This window comes from Camelus ferus, chromosome 8, assembly GCF_009834535.1.
Source record: "Camelus ferus isolate YT-003-E chromosome 8, BCGSAC_Cfer_1.0, whole genome shotgun sequence".
In the NCBI taxonomy this organism is placed as follows: Eukaryota; Metazoa; Chordata; class Mammalia; order Artiodactyla; family Camelidae; genus Camelus; species Camelus ferus.
This window is the reverse complement of record NC_045703.1, coordinates 29046581-29068569: the sequence shown is the minus strand read 5'-3', so window position 1 is coordinate 29068569 and position 21989 is coordinate 29046581. Positions and strand designations below refer to the sequence as shown.

Genomic DNA, 21989 nt, shown 5'->3' with positions numbered 1-21989 from the left:
CAAGCAAACCTGGACATTAGCCACCCTAGGACAAGCCGCGACAGAATTTAGACTGGCGCTGTCCAACACAGCACCGCTACCCGGTAGAGTTATGTACATTCAAATTAAATAAAATTAAAAATTCAGTTCCTCGATCTCAGTAGCCATATTACAAGTGTTCCACAGTCAAAGTGGTTAGCGGCTACCGTATTAGCTCAGATATAGAATCTTTCTATCACCTCAGGAAGTCTATGGACAGCGCTGACACAGTTTAGCGTTTAAAAAAAAAAGCTTGTAAGCCAGCTAGGCTCCACTACTATAAATAATCAACAGACGTTATTATTCTTTCCAAATAGTCTGAGGGAGGAATTACACTAAGAAACACCAAGCAAAAATTATGCAAAGGCACCTGCTAGCAGGCTTTCTCAGGGAACTCACCCGTAATTCCCACGGTGGAGGCCGTCCGTCCTTCTGTGGTACAGAACTCCTCAGACTTCTAGAATTCAGCGAACTTCCAAGAGGTGGTCGACCGAGGACAAGACCACCGAGATTTCATTGTTCAAAGCGGCGGTTGCCTGTATTCATATGGCGAGTGAGCCTCGGCCCAGTGTTCCCCAGCCGGACGCTACCAGGGTCTAGCGCTCCCCTCAGTCCGGCGCTCGGCACCGGCTGGGAGCGCGAAGCCGCCGGTGTGTGCGCGCTCCCGCATGCACGCCGGCGCGCGGCGTGCGGCGCGAGAGATCCCGGTAGCCAATGGGGAGGGGCGCCGCGCGCCGGGGGCGGGGTCGTGACGCGCGCGCCTCGTGATCAGGCTCGCGGCCTGCGCCTGAGGAAGCCGGAAGCGGCGGCTGTCCACAGCACCGATTGGGGTCAGAGAGGAGGCGGTCTGCGCCTTGGGGTTTATGAACCCCGCGATGGACCCGGACCTGACGGTCGCGCGACAGAGGTCATCGTTGCTGCTGCTGCGGCTGCTGCTGCTGGTGGCGCTGCTGTGGTCGGGGCTGGCTCTGGGCACCTTCTCCTTGGGCAGCAGTCCCCACCGAGTCCTCCACGACCTCCTGTCGGAGCAGCAGTTGCTGGAGGTGGAGGACTTGTCTCTGGCTTTACTGCAGGGCGGAAGGATGGGGCCACTGTCGTTACCCCCATACTTGCCGGATCTGGATCCCGAGTGCCGGGAGCTGCTGCTGGACTTCGCCAACAGCAGCGCAGAGCTGACCGGGTGTCTAGTGCGGGGCGCCCGGCCGGTGCGCCTCTGTCAGACCTGCTACCCGCTCTTCCAACAGGTCGCCAACAAGATGGACAACATCAGCCGAGCCGTGGGGGTGGGTAGAAGAGCACACTCGGGACCTCTGGCATGGAAGGTTGGGAAGGGAGGAGAATGTAGCGATGGTTAACTCTGGGGGCCTCAGTTTCAGATCTGTGAAAAGGGGGTTGGATTTGGACTGTAGAGTTAGGGGCATCAGAAAAATGGGTGTTACAGGGCTTGGGGTTTGGATTTTTACCTTCTTGGCTGCTGTGGGGCATCTTTGTACATATTTGCAGATTGATATGACTAGCTTTCTTGGGGCTTCTGCACAGCTAACCCTACCTTTTCTTCTCTTCTTTTCCCCCTTTCCCCCAACTCTGCCACAGCTTCTTCCCATCTTCACTTGGAGTTCCCAGGAAAGACCTTTCCTGAAACCCCCAAGTGGAGTGGGGAAACGAGAGTATTGGCTAGGAGCTTGAGTTTGTAGCCAGACATTTTCAAGTCCACCACTTTCTAGCAGTTTGATCTTGGATTAATTATCTTGGAGTCTTAGTTTCCTCCTCTGTGAAATGGAGAAAAATAGCTGCCTGATGTGGCTATTAAAAGAATTAAAATAGATAATGCATGAGAGTTCGTTTTAGTGATTAAAACAGTCTGGAGCCATTCTGCCAGTAGACCAGTTCTCTGCTTATTAGTGGTGTACTCTGGTCAGGTTACTTTTTATTCTCTGTGCCTGTTTTCTCATTTGTAAGATGGGAATAAAAGGAACTCATAGAAAACTGGCACATGATGATAGTTTTCAGTAAATAGGAGCTAAAATTTTATGAAATGGTAAATCTGCCCTCCACTCTTGATACTCTTAACAGCTCTTCTGGTCATGTGGTAGGTGCTGTGAGGGACTTAAAAGAAAGAAGGAAGGAACGGAAGGAAGGCTGGAAAGCAGGAAGGCAGGAAGGAAGGAAGAGAGAAAGGGAGAAACAAAGAAATGGAGAAAGAAAGAAAAGCAAAGCAAGGCACAGAGACATGTGCCTGCTCCTAAGAACTGTATAGGATCTGGAGTAGGAAAGGATTAGAGTGTCAGGGCTGGTGGGAGTCATGAGGTGTGGGCTGGATATGCCTTGTAAGGGAAAAACATGTGGAATGACATTGGGACTGTGGAGTGGAAAAGTTCCTCTTGCATTGGGGAAAAAGTCTCATGAAAATGTGGTTGGAATTATTTCATAAATCATGTTGATTTGGCAAAGTATAAACATATAGTTGCATCCTGCTTTAAGTCAGCCTCATACTATTTAACATAAATTATATTTTTTACATATGTAGGGAGTTTATTTGCATTAAATAAACTCTGTGGTCAGTCTTTCTGTAAAGAGCTAGTTTTCAAGGTAGTTTAAGTAAATTTAGACTTACATGCAGTACTTGTCAGGCATACTTATATTGGGTATAGCAAGGGATGGAGATATATATATTCCCTTAAAGTAAGGCACCCAAAGCTTGTCCCTGTCAACTACAGCAGGGAATGATATGGCATCATATTCTGTTTTAAGCAATTAGATGAGTTGCCCTGTGGCCAGAATGACTGTGAATCATTATGCAAAGCTTGGATCTTTTGAGGGAGCAAATGTTTTCCTCATTTGTGTAGATACTGTGGAATTAAGAAGAGGTTAAAAAATTACTCCAAACTCTAGTGGTCCAGTATCATGGGCATCTGTGGGCCAATTATGGGCCAATACATATATGAATTTCCGCATGAATTCTCTACTGACATGGGAGGCTTCCCATTTGGAGTGGCAGAAACTTGCTTCTCCTTTGTGTCTCTCAGATTCTACCAGTGACCTAGGCATCTGGTTTGCCTAACTGTTATGTGAAAGGAACAGGGTAAAGAGATAAAAAGAGGCAGAAGGACCCTTTAACTGATCTGTATTTCCTCTCCAACTCATCATAGACCTTGGTTTTTCCCTCCTCCTTTCCTCAGTAGAGCTGGGTATGGTAACTCAAAAGCATGATTTCTACAGTTCTGAGGTACTTCATAAATTTAGTAGGCTTTTTCAGATTGGTTTGGGAATGGAACCATTATGTGTAATAATGAATCTGTGGAAAAATGTGTCTGAGTTTCTTTGGCGTGAACTTGAAGAAATCAGTTGTTCTCTCTCTCTCTCTCTCTCTCTCTCTCTGTGTGTGTGTGTGTGTGTGTGTGTATCAGGGAGTTGGTTCTGGAGAGTAATGTATTTTCTTTGATTCACATAGACTCAGTCTTTCATTTAAATCTATTTAGTTTAGTTAGCTAGCACATGCTATTCTTAAATATTGGGCTAGTAAAAGAATATAGAAGGAAAAGGAGGAAAAGTACAGGCCTCAAACTATCAGTGTAGTTGGGGAAATAAAATAAATCTATATTGAGAAAAGAAAAAATCATCAAAGTGAATGTTATAAATTGTACAATAGGATTTTAGAACAAAAGTGAAGGAGAAGCTGAATTAGAGGAGGGAATAGAGCAAAGTGGGAAAACCTACAAGCAGAATTGTGAACAAGAAATCGTTTCTCACCTCTTTATGGTGAATCCATATCCATGGATTGATTGAGAAAGGAGAGAAGTATAACACGGAGAAAATGAATCAAAAGTAGAAATTAACAAGCTATTTCTGTGATACAGCAATCTAATTTATTTAAATATAATAGAATTATCTGATGAGAATTCTGTTTTCTTGTCACTTTCTCTTGGAATTACTGGGACAAGGACCCCATATAGTTTTATTATCTCAAGGTAAAGAATATAGTAATTAGTGAAACTTGAATAGTGGAATTAATGGATTCTCTCTTACTTACTAAGAGTCATACTTTCTTCTTTTAGTCTAAACTGATAAGGATATGGTTTCCTTGAGTTGTTCAGCATCACCAGAGCAGTTGTCAGCATGCTTTGGCAAACTCCCCCCACCCAATTCTGAATTGCTAATCTCTGTCTTATTCTACTTGGTTTGTTTAAAATTTAAATAGGTAGATAGATAGACATATAGATATGTATATAAATTTATGGAGGTGCTAGTGATTGGGGGTGTGTATCTGGAAAATTCAACATAATTTTAGTGTAGATTAATAAATAAGTTGTTAGGAATATAGGGAGAAAATTGAAACATAGCATAACATAATCTGTCTTTCATTAGAGATCAGAAAATATAAATCTTGTTTATTCATTGAAAAATTATTGATTACCTATTATGTGCAGGGTAGTGGTAGTTACTAGCAATATAGCTGTACATGACCAGAGCATGTAGTCTGGTAGGGAAAAAAGTTATTAAACACATCATCATATAAGTAAGTATTTAATTCAGGTATGCTAAATGTTGCAAAGAAAAAAAACCATAGGTGCTACCAAAGCATATAAAAGGGGTGCTGATCTTGACTAGGGCGAGGGATAGATAGAAATATCCAGTGATTAAAGCTGACACCTAAAATTTGAGAGAATGTAGGGATAGATAAAAGTGGTCAGTGATTAAAACTGACACCTAAAATTTGAGAGAATGTGTACATGTGAAGAAGTAGCAGGTATGAAGACTCTGAGGCAGGAGTCTGGCATGTTTGAGGACTAGAAAGAACTCAAAGCACTGTGAGCCAAGAGGAGACTAGTGATCTGAGCCTGAAATGCCAGGTTGTCTGGGCCCTGTAGGGTATGTTAAGGGTTTTAGACTTTGATTTTAAACCAGTGTGATGTTACTGAAAGGTTTAATTCTGTGGAATAACATCATCAGATTTGTACTTTATGGCTACATAGGAGAAAATGGAGGGGACAGGGACCAGGGAGGGTGGTGGAAAATTATATGTGAGGAGATGAATTAAGAGAATCTTGCAGTGTTGTGAGGAATGGTAGTGGCTAGGCTATATGGGGGCCATTGTGATGGGGAGAAATAGATAGATTTCAGAGATATTTAGGAGGTAAAATTGACAAGATTTGGTAGTTAATTGAATATGTAGAATGGAGGAAAGGAATGATGATTTCCAGGGTTTTAATAAGAGCAATTTAGTGAATAGTATTGCTGTTTACTTAGATGGAAGGAGGAACCTGTTTGGGGGAAGATCACGAATGAACTTGACTTTGAACTTGTTGATTTTGAGGTGTTTATGAGACAGTTAAGTGGAGATTTTGCCTGTGTGTTTGGATATGTATGTCTACAGATGTGGATTGGAGATAATAAGTTTGGGAGTAGTAGGCTTAAAAGTAGTGTTTGAAACCATGGCATGATGAGTTTGAGTAATAAATGAGAATAAGTAAGAAATGCTGAGAGTTGAACATTTGGGTAGAGGATAAAGTACCAAAGGAGGCTGAGAAGGAAAAGTCAGAGAGATTAAGAAAAATCAGAAGAGTAGGCTGTCCTGTAAATCAGGAAAAAGGGAAGGGGTGGTCATTTTTGTCAGATTTTACTGAGAGGACTGAAAGTGCATCTGTCAAATCAACATTGTTGGTGCCATAACAGGAGTGGTTTTGATGGAGTGCTTAGGTATAAGAGTAAGATTAAAATGGATTAAATAGTGAATGGAAGATAAGGAAGTGGGAAGAGTGATCCTATACAACTGCCTAAGAGTTTGGCCTTGAAGAAGAGATAAGAAAGAGAGGTCACTAAAGAGGAATTGAGACTCAGGGATTTTCATTAATTTCTTTCTGTTCCTTTGTCCCTCCATCTCTCTCTTTTCCCTTCTTCCTTTCTTAAAGTGGGAAGACCTGAACATGTTTAAATGCTGATGGGAAGGATCCTATAAGGAGAGTGAAGATACAGGAGACAGTGGGAAAGTAAACAAGGTCAATTTCCTGAAAAGACAGTAGATGGGATCTAAGGCATCCACAGAGAGAGATGAGCCTTTCACAGGGGCAGGCACATTCTGCACTCTAATGGGAGGGTAGAAAGAGAGGTTGGGTGTAGAGGTAGACAGGTCAGAGTTTTAGCTTGATGGCACCTGTTTTCAGTGTCAGCTAGGAGACTAGATCTTCACTTGAGAGTAAAGAGTGAGATGGATATCAGAGTTTCCAGGAGAGTAGAGAAGATTGCAATAGTGGTTTTAAAGAGGGGAGACTGAGCAGATAGGAAGGTGAGGAGTACAGTTTGGGATTATAGGTTTATCATGGAAATAATCTGCTTGGTTGTTTGCTTTTTGCCACACAGGCATGCTGAAAGTGGATAGTTGCATTGATGGTAGTTAGAGTTCTGCTGAATGGTTATGACAGATTTGAGTATTAAGCATTTTAAATATAAATCAAAGGCCAATGTTGCTTTGTCATGTGCTAGGTGTTGGGAATATAAAGGTAGAAGACAATGTTTTTGTCCTAAAGGAATGTTTGTCCAGACGAGGAACCTAGACATATATAGGTGAATATCATGTTTTAAGAAACTGAGCTTCAGAGTGATTAAGTAATTTATCCAAGGCCATGCAGTGAAAGAGGCTGAGTTTGAATCCAGAAGGATACTACCACCTATTTTATAGAGTTGTTACAAGGTTTAAATGAGTTATACATTTGGAGCATTTAGAACCATTAAGTATCCAACAGTATATCATCATCATTGGGATTATTCATCACTTCCCTTCCGTTCCCACTGTTGCCACTGTCTTCTCATAAATACCTGAACTATAGAAACAGTCTAATTAGTCTCCCCACCTCCTCAACCTACATATTGTGATCTAGACGTATGTTCTACAAACTCTGCTCTTCATGGCACCTTCCTCAAAAATCTTCAAAAGTTTCCCTAACTTCTCCCTCTGCTGCCTCTACTCTCACAGGGGCACCTTCCATTGGCCTACTGAATACTCCCTGAATACCACATAATCATTCCTACTTTCACCTTTTGATCATTTTATTTTCCCCATTTTAGAACCCTCTTCCCTTTCTCAGTATAGGGCTTAGTTCGAATCCTGCTTCCTTCATGAGCTCTTTCCTAATTGCTCCCAACCACACTGATGTCTTCCTCAACTGAACTTTTCCACACATTGACCACTCATACAGGCTATTCTGTATTGATTTTTTAAATAGCCAATCATCCATCTAGGAAGAGTCAATTTAAGTAACTGGTTACACTTAGCCAACTACACCCACTTAGAGCACTTCTTGTTGGCAACAGGTAACTATGTAAAATAGCATGTATCAATTACTTACTAGGTGCCAGATATACTGCTAAGTGATTAATGTATGTTATTTTATTTAATACAATACTTATAGGACTCATGATTATGAAACTGAGTCTCACAGAGGTTACCTCAGCTGCCCAAGATTACCAGCTAGTAATCCAGGCTTGTCTGACTCTTTAGGCCATGCTCTATTTTAATCTGGTGGGTAAATGATCACAAAACACATTGTTTCATCTTCTGTGAAATTTTCTTCTATGGCTGATATTGCTCTTGAAAGCAGTTCCAAGAAAAGGGCTTTTAAATGTTTTGTTCAATTCACTATTTTAAAAGCAAGTATTCATTTGGATGCATCTTTTAATGAGATAACAAAACTAAGCCACAGAAAGGGTAATCATTCCAAAACGATCATCAGAGATATTTTAAAGCCAGAATTCTGCTGTTAAGCCCTCCTTCCCTCTTTTCTCACCCTACATGGCTGATTAGTTCTTTTCTAGAGTTATCACTTTCTCTTATTACTCATCACACTAATTCCTTATCAGTATGTCTCTGGGGGAGGTTCTTGAAGTCCCAGTATTGTTGGCATTTCCATACACTTTTTTGTATCCTTCAAACTGCAGGATTCTTATAATACCTAGTAAATAGTAGGAGTTAAATAACTTTGAAAGAATGAAGGTATAGCAGAACTTAGTTCCTTGCTTGGCAAAAGGGAAAGGAAATATATAAGAATCCAGTAATTTAGGGACTTGAATTTATTATTTTCATAGTGTGAGTTTCATTATTAAAGTGATCTATGGAAAGCATATTCTATATGGGTACAAACTATTTGGGTACAAACTGGATGTGTCACGTTTTCTTGTGGATTGTAAGATTTTGAGCCAAAAATTGTCCAGAAGATGAAACAATGTTTTGTGATCATTTACCCACCAGATTTTTATTAAATGTGTAAATAATATATATTAATTGCAGGAAAATTTAGACAGTGTAAAAGAGGCAAAAAAGAAAATAAAAATAACTGTATTTCCATTTTCCAGAAATAACTACTGCTACATTTCAGGGAATAGTTTTCCAGAATTTTTCCTGTGCTTAAAAAGGAAGAAATATGACATGTGGGCCTAAGTAGTTGAGATTGTACCACAGAAGCAAGAACTTACTTGTTTAAGAAGCAAAGATTTTCTTCCCTTGCAAGTGAACCTGGTGCCAATAAATGTTAGCTGCTATTTTTTTATTACAGTTATTATTGTTAATGACATCATTGTCTGACTATGTCAAACAAAATGTTAAAATGCTTATAACAAATATTTTAAGTAGTTTTATAAGGTTTGTTTTTTTTTTTTGCCTCAAGTTGTTTGGGAAGTCTAAAAAAATACTCAGGTTGTCTTTTTCTTTCCTCTCTTTTTTTTTTTTGTTACAGAATTCTTCAGAGAGTCTTAGTTGTGCCAGAAGTCTCTTAATGGCAGATAGAGTGCAAATAGTTGTGATTCTGTCTGAGTTTTTCAATTCCACATGGCAGAAGGCAAATTGTGCAAGTAAGTAATTCCTTCATTTTCATGTTACTGTTACGGTTCAACAGTATAGATGTCAGTTTTGATTTTATGAATTTTCACATCTTTGCACATTTTGAATACTTTTTATTACTAAGTTTAAATGAACTGTGATTAGCATCATGGTTTATTAGTGAGAACTATTTGGGCAAATACTGAAACCCAGAAATATGTAGCAGTTAACAGTGAGCTTTGCAGTCAGACAAATCTGGGTTATATTCTAAGCTCTGCCACGCATTAGCCCTATCCTACTCCTGTCAGACCTTGGGCATATAATTTTGCCTCTTGGAGCTTCAGTTTCCTCATCTATAAATTGGTGGTAATAATGGAATCTACCTTATATGATTGTCTTGAGGATTAAATGAAATAAATTGTGTAAAGCACTTAGCTCAGTACCTGGCATATAGTTAATGTTTAAGGAATGTTAACTGCTTAATATAATAATAAATATGTTTATAATAACTAATCAGATGGTGGTAGGAGGAGGTGATAACATCTGTTCTACCAGTTTTATAGGTTTGTAAATATTTATATAATAAAATGAGGTCGATTTTCAGGCATTCTTTGGAAAAATTAAAATCACCATTTCAATTCGTAAGTATTTTGAACACTAACCATGTACTCGGAAGTTTTTGTTTTCCAAACCTTATAATTTAGCAAGTTATAGTTATAGTATAACCGAAGGCAGGCAAATAAATGCTATAATAAATTTATAGAGTCTTTGGGGAAGTAGAAAATAAACCAAATTCAAGAGGATTTGAAATGACTTCCTGGAGGAGGTACCCTTTGATCCTACACCTTTATGGTTGGGCATGATTTCAGTAAGTAGAGATGAGAGGAAGGACACTGCAGATAGAGAGACATCATGGACAGAGGCACAGAGCTACCTCATAAAAGAATAGTAGACATTACAGAATCCTGGCAGCTCAATGGAAGATAAAGTTAGGAAGGGAAAGTAGGACCTTGACCTATATAGTAGTTTATCACTTATGCCAACATTCTTCATACTGCTTAGAATACCAGCATATTATTAAGAAAAGATTATATACTATAGTATTTTGGGAATTTACAATGCACTTGGAATATTAAAGGCAGTGAGAAGAAAAACTTTTTAGCCATCATTTAACCTAGCGCTTTCCAAGCTTTTTTTTTTTTTTTTTGAACTGCAGAAACCCCCTTTTTTTCATGGAACCCCATTGAAAGAGGAAGAGGGAGACCAGCAAGGAAATTATTACGATAGTTTAGGCAAGAAGCAAAGAAAACATGAAGTAGGGTATGGGCAATGGAAATAGAAAGGACAGAGAGAATAAAAATTTGTGTACCTGTAAGTCATTAAGGAGCTTAACTTTTCTGAGGACTTGTCTTTTTGTTTAGTTCATATGAAGAGAAGATGTAAATGGAAAAAAAGACTCCCTGCTAAGTTTCTTTTCCTTTGTAATATACCATGGATATTGAATATTGGCTCTTTTAAATATGTCTCTATTAATTCAAATTTTCTTGTAATTTGAACAGAGGCTTGGCTGACAGCTAACTTTTTTAAAAGCAAAATCTTTACTTTTTTGAATAAAACTTTTTAGTATAAATATGATTGAGCAGAATTTGCTTAGCTTAAACAGGAGAGCTGTTTTTAAGTATTCTTAAGTCCTTTAGAAAAATCCATTGATATAGAAAAAAATGTTAATTACAAATAACTTAAAATTAATTAATTAGAGTAAATATGTTATATATGGGGGTTCACTTCTTTTGACTGATGTGACTTAATTTATATACTTGAGATGTAAGGCATCTTTTCTTTAAAAGATTTTGTAATGAATTTCTTGATGCAAAGTATCTTTCTTCTCCAGTTAGTTTTTTTAAAAAAAGGAAAAAAATAAAAAGGAAAGGAAATATTTTGCTGCATATTTACTCAGTGTGGTAGGTATAAAACTCTTTAGAATAAATTCTTGAGGTACCTTTGTTTTTCTGTGAGGCATCCAATCTTGAAAATATTTCTTGATTGAACTTCTGAACAACAAATGAAATGTTTACTTCCTAGTTAAAATTAATTAGGCCAAAACATATGGCCAAGCAAGGTACAGAAAAGTATGAAATCTTTTGGGGAATTAGATAGCTGAGTGGGCAGGAAAGAAAGGCTCAGTTTTCATTCTACTTACATTTGTACCCTTTGGATTGTATATCATATACCTTTAGTACCTATTTAAAAATACATAAAATTTTAAAAAATTTAACAGAATGTTCAAATCTGTGGTATTTATATGTTAGATATAATCAGGGAGATTGACTATTTTCTTTTCCCAGATTACATGTTAAAAAAAATTATCTTCCATTCACTGTTTCATTCACATTTAAAATTCATCATAATGTATATTCTCTATTTTACATGGAAATAAAGTAGTTTTATAAATCTGTACTCCTCAGCAGTTTTCCCTTGTGCATTCTAAAATAATCATCTTGCCTAGAATTGAATAATCTTTACCAAATTACCTGGAAATACTTCTTTTTTAAAAAAAAATGTTTTATTGAAGTGTAGTTGATTTACAATATTGGTTTCAGGTGTACAGCAAAGCAATTCAGTTATACATATACATGTATATATATATATTTTTTCAGATTCTTTTCCATTATATGTTATTGCAAGAAATTGAGTATAGTTCCCTGTGCTATACAGTAGGTTCTTGGAAATAAGTTCTAATTATGTTCTCTGCAAATCTATTTAATAAAGATAGTATGAACATTTTCTGAAAAGTTTTAAGAATTGTTCAAAAACTTAACAATTTCTACCCAAATTTAATAAAGCATTCTTACTTGAGCAACATTGTCTTCTCTTACAAAGTAGTGAGAAATGAAATTTGAAGGAAGGGAAAATGAGCTAAAGAAGATGAGTAACAAGTCAGCAGTTAAATAAAATAGTATTTCTCAACTCCATGGCCTGTGCCTCATTGAATTTCACACTAAGCCCTGTGAGGTAAAATGAGGGCTCACAGAAGGTAAATGAACTGTAGGTCAAGAATCTAGAACTAAATTCAAAAGGCTTTAAGACTGTTCATTTGAATAGACAGTGTTCATGAATTAAGGCCTAATTTTATTTCTAAAATGCTATTTGAAGGGGGGAGTGTATATGGGTCAGTGGTAGAGTGCATGCTTAGCATGCACAAGGTCCTGAGTTCAATCCCCAGTACCTCTATTTTAAAAAACAAATAAAAAAACCAAAATCTAATTACCTTCCCCCAAAAAGAAACAAACAAAAAATTTTAAAAATTAAATGCTATTTGACAAATCCATTGCACAGTCTCCATTTTAAGAAATATAAATAAACTTTAATTAGCCCTAATACAAAATTTAATATGTATGCTATATACATGTTTGACGTTATGGAAAACCTAGTCTTTTACTAAAAATATAAATATAAAATATTCCTTTTTTCTAGAGACCTATCAATACTAAATAAAATTAAAACTAGATAATGTGAAAAAGAGGTTTTTAATAGAGATGCACATTTTCTAATGTTAATCTCAGCCATGATCAGGAATCAGGCATCAGGTTCAGAGACAGTCTCTAGCAACCAGATCTTTTAAACCATTTATTTCATGGGATCCTCACTCTTTTATTTTCTTAATAAATGATGCTGAAGTTGTCTCTTTACCTTGTACTTAAAAGAAAATCCATTTCCTACCTATCCAGTCATAGTTTTTAAAAAATCCTTGGCCTTTAGAAACAGATAAAAGAGTGAATACAAAGGATTAATTAATAAACTGGAAAATGACAATCATATCACACTGTTATTTTAAGTGAATTTGTGCCTGATCAGAAATTTGCCTAGGATGTTGTCATTTTGTATTGTAGGAGACCAGAATATGCTATCCCAAAATAGGCCTCTTTGGCGTAAGGATTATTTTGAGCTGATTATTTTGAGAAACAGGAGACACAGGAGAAGCTCTGAAATAACCAGAGTAGAAATAACCATTTTGTAAGGGAAATTTATATTTATAAAGGAAATCTCCATTTGTAAGTCTCCTTTGTACCAGAAAGAAAAGAATGGGTCTAAATCACAAGAGAATCCTGTAAATGGAGAAGGCAGGGACATAAATCTGCATCACCTTATACTTATTTACTATGCTTTTCCTAGTCACTTCCCCATAACTGGCCTCCCCGACACCCTTCTTTCTTTGTTTTTAGTTGAAGATGGAACTTAAGCCTGAATTCTAAGCCACCTCTTTGAGTTACTCAATTTCCCTTTGTATCTTGGATGTATTCCATGTATACAAGTTAATAAACTTCTGTTTGTTTTTCTCGTATTGATGTGTCTTTTGTTCAGTGGCCCCAGCTAAAAACTTAGAAGGGTAGAGGGAAAATTATTTTTCCTCCCCTACAGTATATGCATGAAAATCACAATATAAATATTTTTTAAAATCTGGATTATTTGCCTTTACATAAACATAAAAAAAGACTTTTTTTTAAACATAAAAAAAGACTGATCAGTTTTCTCAGAACTTGTGAAAACTTGTTAAATACAAACCATAATGCTTTTGTCTCAGTTAACTTTTTGTGCTGATCTAGTTATTAAATTTGCAAATACAGAGCTAAGTGATTACAGCAATAGAGATCTTTAATGGTAAATAAAATGGAACCTATTCATTCTGGCACCTAAAAGATAAAATGAGAAGGAAAATAATCACAAAGGAAGAACAAAAACTACTGATGTGTTTTAAAAATTTGTTTTTTAACTGATACTTAAACCAATATGTGATCCATTTTTAGGAGAATATCTTCCAATATAAAATAACTTTTCCTTTTTCATCCTCTGGTCTAGAAAATGCAAAACTATAATTATATAGTTTTTAAATCTTTTAAAGTGAATTTAAGGGGCTATTAGAATTTTTAATATTATTAAAAATATTAACGCTAAAACATTGCTTAAAAGATTATTATTAAAATTAATACATTGCCAAAAATCACCTTTCCTTTCTACTTGATCCAGCTGTGAATTGGCACCCAGGCTTTGCAGTTATTAGTTGATGAGAGGAAGGCTAGAAACTCAATAAAAGAGAGTGCCATCCATTACTACTACTATCTATTTTATCTTTAGAATTTCTGTGTCTTTGAATCATATTAGTCTTGGTAGGAAGTGGGTTTTTGGAAACTGATAGAAACTGAAAAGGAATATTAAGAGCAAAACTCTTCCAATTCACATTACAGATAACATAGAAACTAATTCTTGTGGAGAATGACTGCTAAGAAGTAAAGAAAATGTATCAAGGATTTTTTCTGTACACAATTTAAAAGCTGGTATCAGAAGTGTATTGTTGAGGGAGTGAGGGTGTAGCTCAGTTAGTGGAGCACATGCTGAGCATGCCAGAGATACTTGGTTTGATTCCCAGTACCTCCATTTGAAAAAGAAATGAAAATGAAAGAAGTGTATTATTCACATAGGGATAGCCCATTTATTGAGATGTTGCTTAGTTATCTTATGCACATGACAGCTGAATAATTTGTAGAGTGACCAGATTTGATGTGACTCTGAATTGTTTTATAGTAAAGCATTTGGTTCTTTGTTTTTGAGATATCTCAATATTGACATATAACTGTGTAAATTTAAAGTGTGCAATGCATTGATTTGATACACTTATAAATTGCAAAATGATTACTACCATAGTATTAGGTAACACCACCATCATATCATATAATTACCTTTTTGTGTATATGTGTGATGAGAACATTTAAAATTTATTCTTTTAGCAACTTTCAAGTATATAATACACTAACTAACTAACTAAAATGACCATACTGTACATTAGATCCTCAGAACTTAACTCATCTTGCAACTGGATGTTTGTACCCTTTGACCAACATCTTCCCATTTCTGCCCCCTACCTCCCACCCCACCCCAGCCTTTGGCAGTCACCATTCTACTGTTTCTATGAGTTCAGCTCATAGCTCATTATACATGCAGGGATTTACTTCTGGACTCTCCGTTTTGTTCTGTTGGTCTCCTTTCCTCTGACAGAAGATCCTCTGTAGTTGATGAAACTCCTGGAGAAGGGATTTATGACAATTGTGTTTCTTTTGTCTTCAGGCAGTTAAGGGGAATTCACAGAAAACCTCTCTGCATTTTTTGTTTCCCAAGTGCCTTCAAACTCAAAATAATTCTTATGGCAAAGAAGTGTATTTTAAAAAGATATATTCTGCCACTTTTTACTTTTTATGCCCTGATTCTTTAAAAACCAATAATAAAACTTAATAGTTAACTAGAAGATCAGTTAATCAGAATCTATCTTTTTGATATTTTATCTAAGTGGTAACATACTAAGTGTTAGACTCACTTATTTGTATCTTATAATTTAAAATGTTCTAGTTTTCATACTTGCTAAATTAATTTTGTTGAGATGTTGAGTTCCCATCATTTATATGTGTCTTCTGAAGCTTGCTCTATTTTTCAGAAATTGGTGATTATCTCTGTTGTTTTCTATAAAACTAGTTTTGATGCTGGAGAGGGTGTGGAGAAAAAGGAACCCTCTTACACTGTTGGCGGGAATGTAAATTGGGACAGCCACTACGGAAGACAGTATGGAGGTTCCTTAAAAAAGTAAAAATAGACTTACCATATGATCCAGCAATCACAATCCTGGGCAGATATCCAGAGAAAGTTATAATTCAAAAAGACACATGCACCCCAATATTCATAACAGCACTATTTACAATAGCCAAGACAAGGAAACAACCTAAATGCCCATCAACAGATGACTGGATAAAGAAGTTGTGGAATATATATATATTATATATGGTGGAATATTACTTAGCCATAAAAAGAATGAAATAATACTATTTGCAGCAACATGGATGGACCTGGAGATTATCATATTAAGTGAACTAAGATAGACAAAGAAAGGCAAATATTATATCACTTATATGTGGAATCTAAAAAAAAATGATACAAATCTTATTTACAAACCAAAAATAGACTCATGGAGGTGGAAAGCAAACTATGGTTACCAAAGGGGAAGGGGTGGGAGAGGGATAAATCAGGAGTTTGGGATTAACAGACACACATTACTATATGTAAAAAATAGACAAACAACAAGGACCTACTGTATAGCACAAGGAGCTATAATCAATTTCTTATAATAACATATAATGGATAAGAATCTGAAAAAAAAGTATGTATATGTATAACTGAATTGTGTTATTATACACCTGAAATGAACACTGTAAATCAACTACACTTCAATAAAAAACAAAATCAAAAAATACCTATTTTTTAAAAACAGCAGAGATCCTTATATAAACTCCTAGTAGATGCCAAATACTTTATCTAAAGATTCATAATTCCTGTTATGATAATCTAGTAGTTTTCTGTATAAGGTCTTAACTTGAATCCTTAACACCTTTAAGAATGCCTCTTGAGCAGATGCTTGAACCCTCACTGAGAAAAGCTATGCTAATCTGTCCTTGATGAGGCTACATTGATTATCTGAGATGAGGAAAATTCATAATGACCACTTCACTTAGAGCTTATAGGAAGCTGTATTATTACTAATATTTCTTAACTTACTAATTTCTAAAATATATAGCTTCTCACTGCCTATAACCTTATGCTCCCAATTCCTGCAAAAAGATAAAAGAGGAATTTTACTAGAGTTCCTTTGTTTTAAATCAGAAAGTCAGGACTCTTTAATAATGCAGACATTTAAAATCCCATTATAGAAGTGAGCTCCTTTGTGCTTTATAATATCACTGTCTAATGATCACTGAAAAAAATGTTGATGGTGTTGCATTAATGCAGTACTTAATAAGATGACCAGTCTATATTAGCTTTTAGTTTAATATTCTAATTATTTCAAGTGAAAAAGAATGGCTGTTAGTAAAATAGAAGAGATTAAGTTCTTTGTTGTTCAAAGAAACTTCCTTTATAAATTACTTTTTTCTTTTTCTTTTTTTCATTATTTTGTATATTACTTTTTTATAAAGAAATTATTTCATACTTTGCATAGAATAAATTATCATTGCTCTCTCATATTCATGCCTTATACTATTTCTGTAGGCAGTACAGGGAGACACACATACCCATATTGTGTATGTCAGTAGCCATGACGTGGGTCATTATAACACAGACATATAGTTGCTGTGGATGAAATTGTATTCCCTCTGATTCCTTGCAAAATGTCAACTACAAAAACTGAAAATCTATGTAATCTCATTAGCCCAATATGCTAATATCATGCATATTTGTAACTGTGTTTGTTTTTTTTTATATATACTCTACCTCATGTATAAAAGGATTTGAAGCTACTTTGTGATGATGTTAACCCAGGATTAAGAGAGGCTTTTTTTTTTCTTAAGAATTTAATATGTGAACTTTTCGAAAGCCAAGATAGGTAGTAACATTTTTAAATAGTAAAGAACAAATTATATAATTAAGAGAATACTAAACTGAGGGCCTGGAAAGTATATTTCTTATTTCAGTGCCTTACTAACTGGGTGTGTGATCCTCAGTATGTCACTGTATTTCTCTGGTTGTTTCCTAATTTGTGAAATGATCCCTCAGATTTTTAAATGATAAGGTGAAACAGTCAGAACAGGACTTACATTCTTGAGAAGATAAAGCCGCAGAGAATGTAGAGTATATGAGTTCAGAGAGGGAAAGACTCTTAGAATAAGCTCATCAGCAGGACCCCAGATATACCAGGTGCTGACAAGTTCTACGCTAGGGGGCCCATATAAGAGGGTGAATGGGGCTGAATTCCAGCTTCTGAAGGTCAGAATGCCTTTTTGTAATTAATCTACCCAGACGGGAAGTCCTTTTCTAATTTGCACAAAGGAGTTTTAACGTGCTGGTTTCTGCCCTGTTCGCATCTCAGTTGCCAGCACTAATCAGTTGGTCGTGACCACCTGAATCCTTGCATGGTATAAGAAATCTATGGGTAGTGGAGGGAGGAGTAGTAGCATATATTTGTTGACTCCCTGTATTGAACTTTAATTGTTTAGAGTATAGATGTGAATATTTTATTTAATTTGCAGTGTTTGAAAGTGCAGACTCAGGAATCAGTTTGAGTAGAAATTTCAGGTTTTCACTTACCAGTTTTGTGATCTTGGGCAACTTCCTTAATTCCTCTAAGCTGAGTCTCTTCCTTATTTAGAAGATGGAAATAATGACAGTTTTTGCCTCATAGGATTGTTGTGAGAATTGAGCAAATGAATTTAAAGTACAAGCATAGTGTTTGGAACATAGCAAGTACCCAGTTAATGTTAGCTTTCACTGTAGTGATTGTTGTTTATCATAGCACATGCATATCTCATAATGTGTCATATCCTGGTGTCTACGCTAGGGGAGGGAAAAAATCTTTTTCTCTACTCATTTTACATTCCCTGGCTGGGACTCTCTAATCAGACTGGCCAAAGGCAGAGTAACAAGAGAAAACAAACAAGTTTATTAACATGTGTATTGCAGTTGTTTACATGGGCACACCCAATGATGAGTATCCTGAAAAGACGGTTAGAATTTGGGTTTATATGCCACCTTAGGCTAATTAGAGGAAAAGGAGTTTTGGTCTTCTGGATGGAGGAGGCAAGTTATGGGAAAGTGACCAGGAAAAGTTTGCTAAACATGATTGTTTAATAAGGTTTGTTATATAGATTTAAGTTAGAGCCTTCTCTATTGCCAGGGGTTAGTTGTTAAGAGTCCTCTTTTTTCTTTACCAGAGAGGGAGACATCTTTACAAATGGAAGTTTTCTTTACAAAATAAAAACTTGTGCCCTGTTTTTAGAGCTTTTCCTGAATCTGCTGGTTCTTAAAGGCCTTTAATTCAAAATAACCCCTACGCCAAAGAGGCATATTTTGAGTTGGCATGTTCTGGTATCCTTCACTACCTCTTTAGCCAATCTCTTCTCCATTGATTTTTTTCTATTTGGATTGCTGCCTTTCTCCTGGTTAATTGCCTTAGCCTTCTATCCTGTCTCTCCACTCCCAGTTGAGAGAGATCATATTAGATGGTCCTGAGTGGATATAATATATAGCTATCAATTGAAATTAAGAGGGACAAGAGTGTGGTTGAGTACTGGCAAATAGAAAGTATTTGGAACATCCCTTGTGGAGTAATTGGTAGGGCATGTACAAGAATTGTTTTGTGTCCTAAAGTTGGTTTGAATTGAGTCCCTTCATTATAACTTTAGAATTTTCTGTAATAGTGTCTACAAGGAACTTCTCTACTTGGGAGTTGAGAAAGTTAAGGCTGTCCAGGATTGAAAATATCTGTGAGTATGTGGAATGTAAAGAAGGCAAGGATTCCAGGAGCGTGAGATTGAAATGGCTGACCACGAGTTCCAGGCTATGAAGCCAGGTGCTTGAACCTAGATCCCAGAGAGTAAGCTGACAGCACAGGGAGAGGTAAAAGCAAAGTAAAGAGGATAGAGAATAGGTTCATCCAGGAAGGGAAAACAGATAAATAAATTTGCTATGTTCATATATAGAAAGCAATGAAAAGGAATGAACTTGAACTAATACTATGCAAGAGTAACAAGTTGCAAAAGAGTATCATTTATGTAAGATTTTTAGAAAGATGTAAAACAATTCTTATTTATATCCAGATTTTACTTAAAGCCCCTTTATCAATATTTTAGGCAAAATTCTCACCAGCTTGTTTCCCTGGTCTCCCAACTCACAATAGATTAGAAAGAGCAGATTTTAAGAGATTACCCTCTTAGATGCAATAAATGACCCAGTGGTGAAGATGGAAGAGACACAGAACTACTAAATTTGACACAGAAAAGGATCAAAAAGCATATGAATTTAGCTAAAATTAATGCAGCTTAAACAGTCTTATGCCTAAACAGCACTAAGTGTACCCCTAATAAGGCACCATTGGATAACTGATTTTGTGATTAAGACTTTGTACCATCAAAATCAATTTAAATTTTATTTGGTATATTGTTTTCACAAAGAAAGGAGAGTATGTAATTATTTTAAGACTTTCATGAAAATGGTTATGATGGAAAACAAAATCTTTTGGAAACTAAAAGGGATAAGCTTCATGTATTTGGGAAATTCTTTTAATGTGGAACCCTTCATGCTTATTTTAATAAAGAATTACAGTAGTATGAAACAAAATATGATAGCTTGAGAGATAAATGACAATGTATAATTGTTTCTTGAAATATATTAATATACTTTTTGGTTTCTTAACAGATTGTTTAACGAACAAAAGTGAAGAATTATCAAATAACACATTGTATTTCCTCAGTCTATTTAATCACACCTTGACCTGCTTTGAGAATAACCTTCAGGTATTTTATATGATACTTGAAATTAAAATGCTGCCTTGTACAAATGAATAATAATAATTCCAATTTTTATAGCATTAATTATTGCTAAAATTAAATATCTGCATGCATAATGTAAAGGAGTTAGTGGACCTGGAGTTCTGCTGAGTTCTTCTGTTATTGACCCTTATGCAGATCATTAAAACTTCAGTTTTCTTATTTGTAAGGTGGGGCTGGTAACATTCACCTGCCTACCTTCTAGTATTTTGTAGTCAGGATCCAATGAGTTAATGAGTATGAACGTATTAACTTTCTAATTAAAACACAGTATTGTTCTATATGACAGTAATTTACCTTGACTTTGTTTATGTGGTGTATTTTGCAGTGCAGTATGAGTCTCTCTGTCTCTAGGAAGCTTATTTTTTTGCTCAGTATTTGCTTAAATATATTTTACCTACTTTAAAAGCCAGTTTAGTACGGTAACGTTGAGTATGGAATTATACTATAAAAGATAGTCTTTAAGAAACCTACCTTATTGGTTTTTTGTTTTCTCCACCTCTGACCCTTGAATGTTAGTATTGGAACTTTCCTGGTGGTGGTGAGGGGTGAAATTGGAATTCTGGTAAAATCCTACTTTTAAAACTTGTGTAACAAGTAAATAATCCTCACAAATAGATATAAACATGTTTAGGATATAGGTATATATGATTTCTTCTTTAGTAAGTGTGATAACAGAGGATAATGAGTTTCCCTGAGAAAAATAAAAACTATTAGATAAGCATTTCCCAAATATGTTCTGCAAGATTTTAATAAATCCCCCATTAAAAAAAGTTTAGTGTTCTTAATAAGAGTGGGAAATGCTTTACTGCATGACTTCAGAACCTTAGTGGACTAATGTACATTGTAAAACTCCAAATGGTAATTTTTGTGTACAGCATCTACCAAACCTATTTGACTAAGAATGCTTTGGTTTAAGAGACTAGTTAGTGTTCTGATGAATGTACCATAGGGAAATTAGCATGTTTCCTGGGATGTTAGTTGCAAATATTTTTTCGTGGTTTCTGTTTGTCTTTTTATTGTGCTTCTCTTTTTGTTATGAAGTTTTAATTTTTATGTTGTTAGATTTATCAAAATTTATTTAATAGCCTGTGGATTTTTTGTCACACTAGGCCTTTCCGTTCTTTGAGATTATTTTAAAATGTTCTCCTGTGATTCTTTCAGTACTTTTGTGGTTTCCTTTTCTGTATTTAAACATTCTTTACCTATCTGAAATTTGTTGTCGTGTAAGTTGTGAGGCATAACTCCAACCTATTTTCCCTGATGGCTTCTTGACTGTCACAACATGATTTACTAAATAAACCATAAAATGAATTTTAGAAACAAGTTCAAACAAGTCAGTCATTTTGAGATTTTATTAGAATTGCTTTATATTTTAGATTCATCATTTGGGAAGAATTGACATGTTATGATATTGAGCTTTCCTATCTAGGAGTATGATATATTCACTTTTTAAAAATATTTAAAAAAGAATATAAAATTTACCATGTTACAATTTTTAAACGTACTGTTCAGTGCATTAAGTATACTCACACTGTTGTACAACTCTACCAACATCCATCTCTAGAATTTTTTCATCGTCTTAAGTTGAAACTCTGTACACATTAAGCAATAACTTTCCATTTCTCCCTCCTCTAGTCGCTGGAAACTGCCATTATTTCTTTCTTTCTTTCTTTCTTTCTTTCTTTCTTTCTTTCTTTCTTTCTTTCTTTCTTTCTTTCTTTCTTTCTTTCTTTCTTTCTTTCTTTCTTTCTTTCTTTTTCTTTCTTTCTTTCTTTCTTTCTTTCTTTCTTTCTTTCTTTCTT

At 35.7% G+C, this 21989-nt stretch overlaps 1 protein-coding gene across 1 annotated transcript in view; it reads left to right on the top strand.

The window, feature by feature from the left end:
• The first annotated feature begins 794 nt into the window (after window positions 1–794).
• The window catches only part of OSTM1 (osteoclastogenesis associated transmembrane protein 1), a 32796-nt gene continuing 11601 nt past the window's right edge, over window positions 795–21989 (top strand). The window contains exons 1-3 of the mRNA XM_014561502.2: window positions 795–1301; window positions 8745–8859; window positions 20054–20151. Coding sequence (XP_014416988.2) covers window positions 882–1301; window positions 8745–8859; window positions 20054–20151 — 633 coding nt within the window. The 5' untranslated portion in view covers window positions 795–881. The remainder of the gene's footprint in view (window positions 1302–8744; window positions 8860–20053; window positions 20152–21989) is intronic.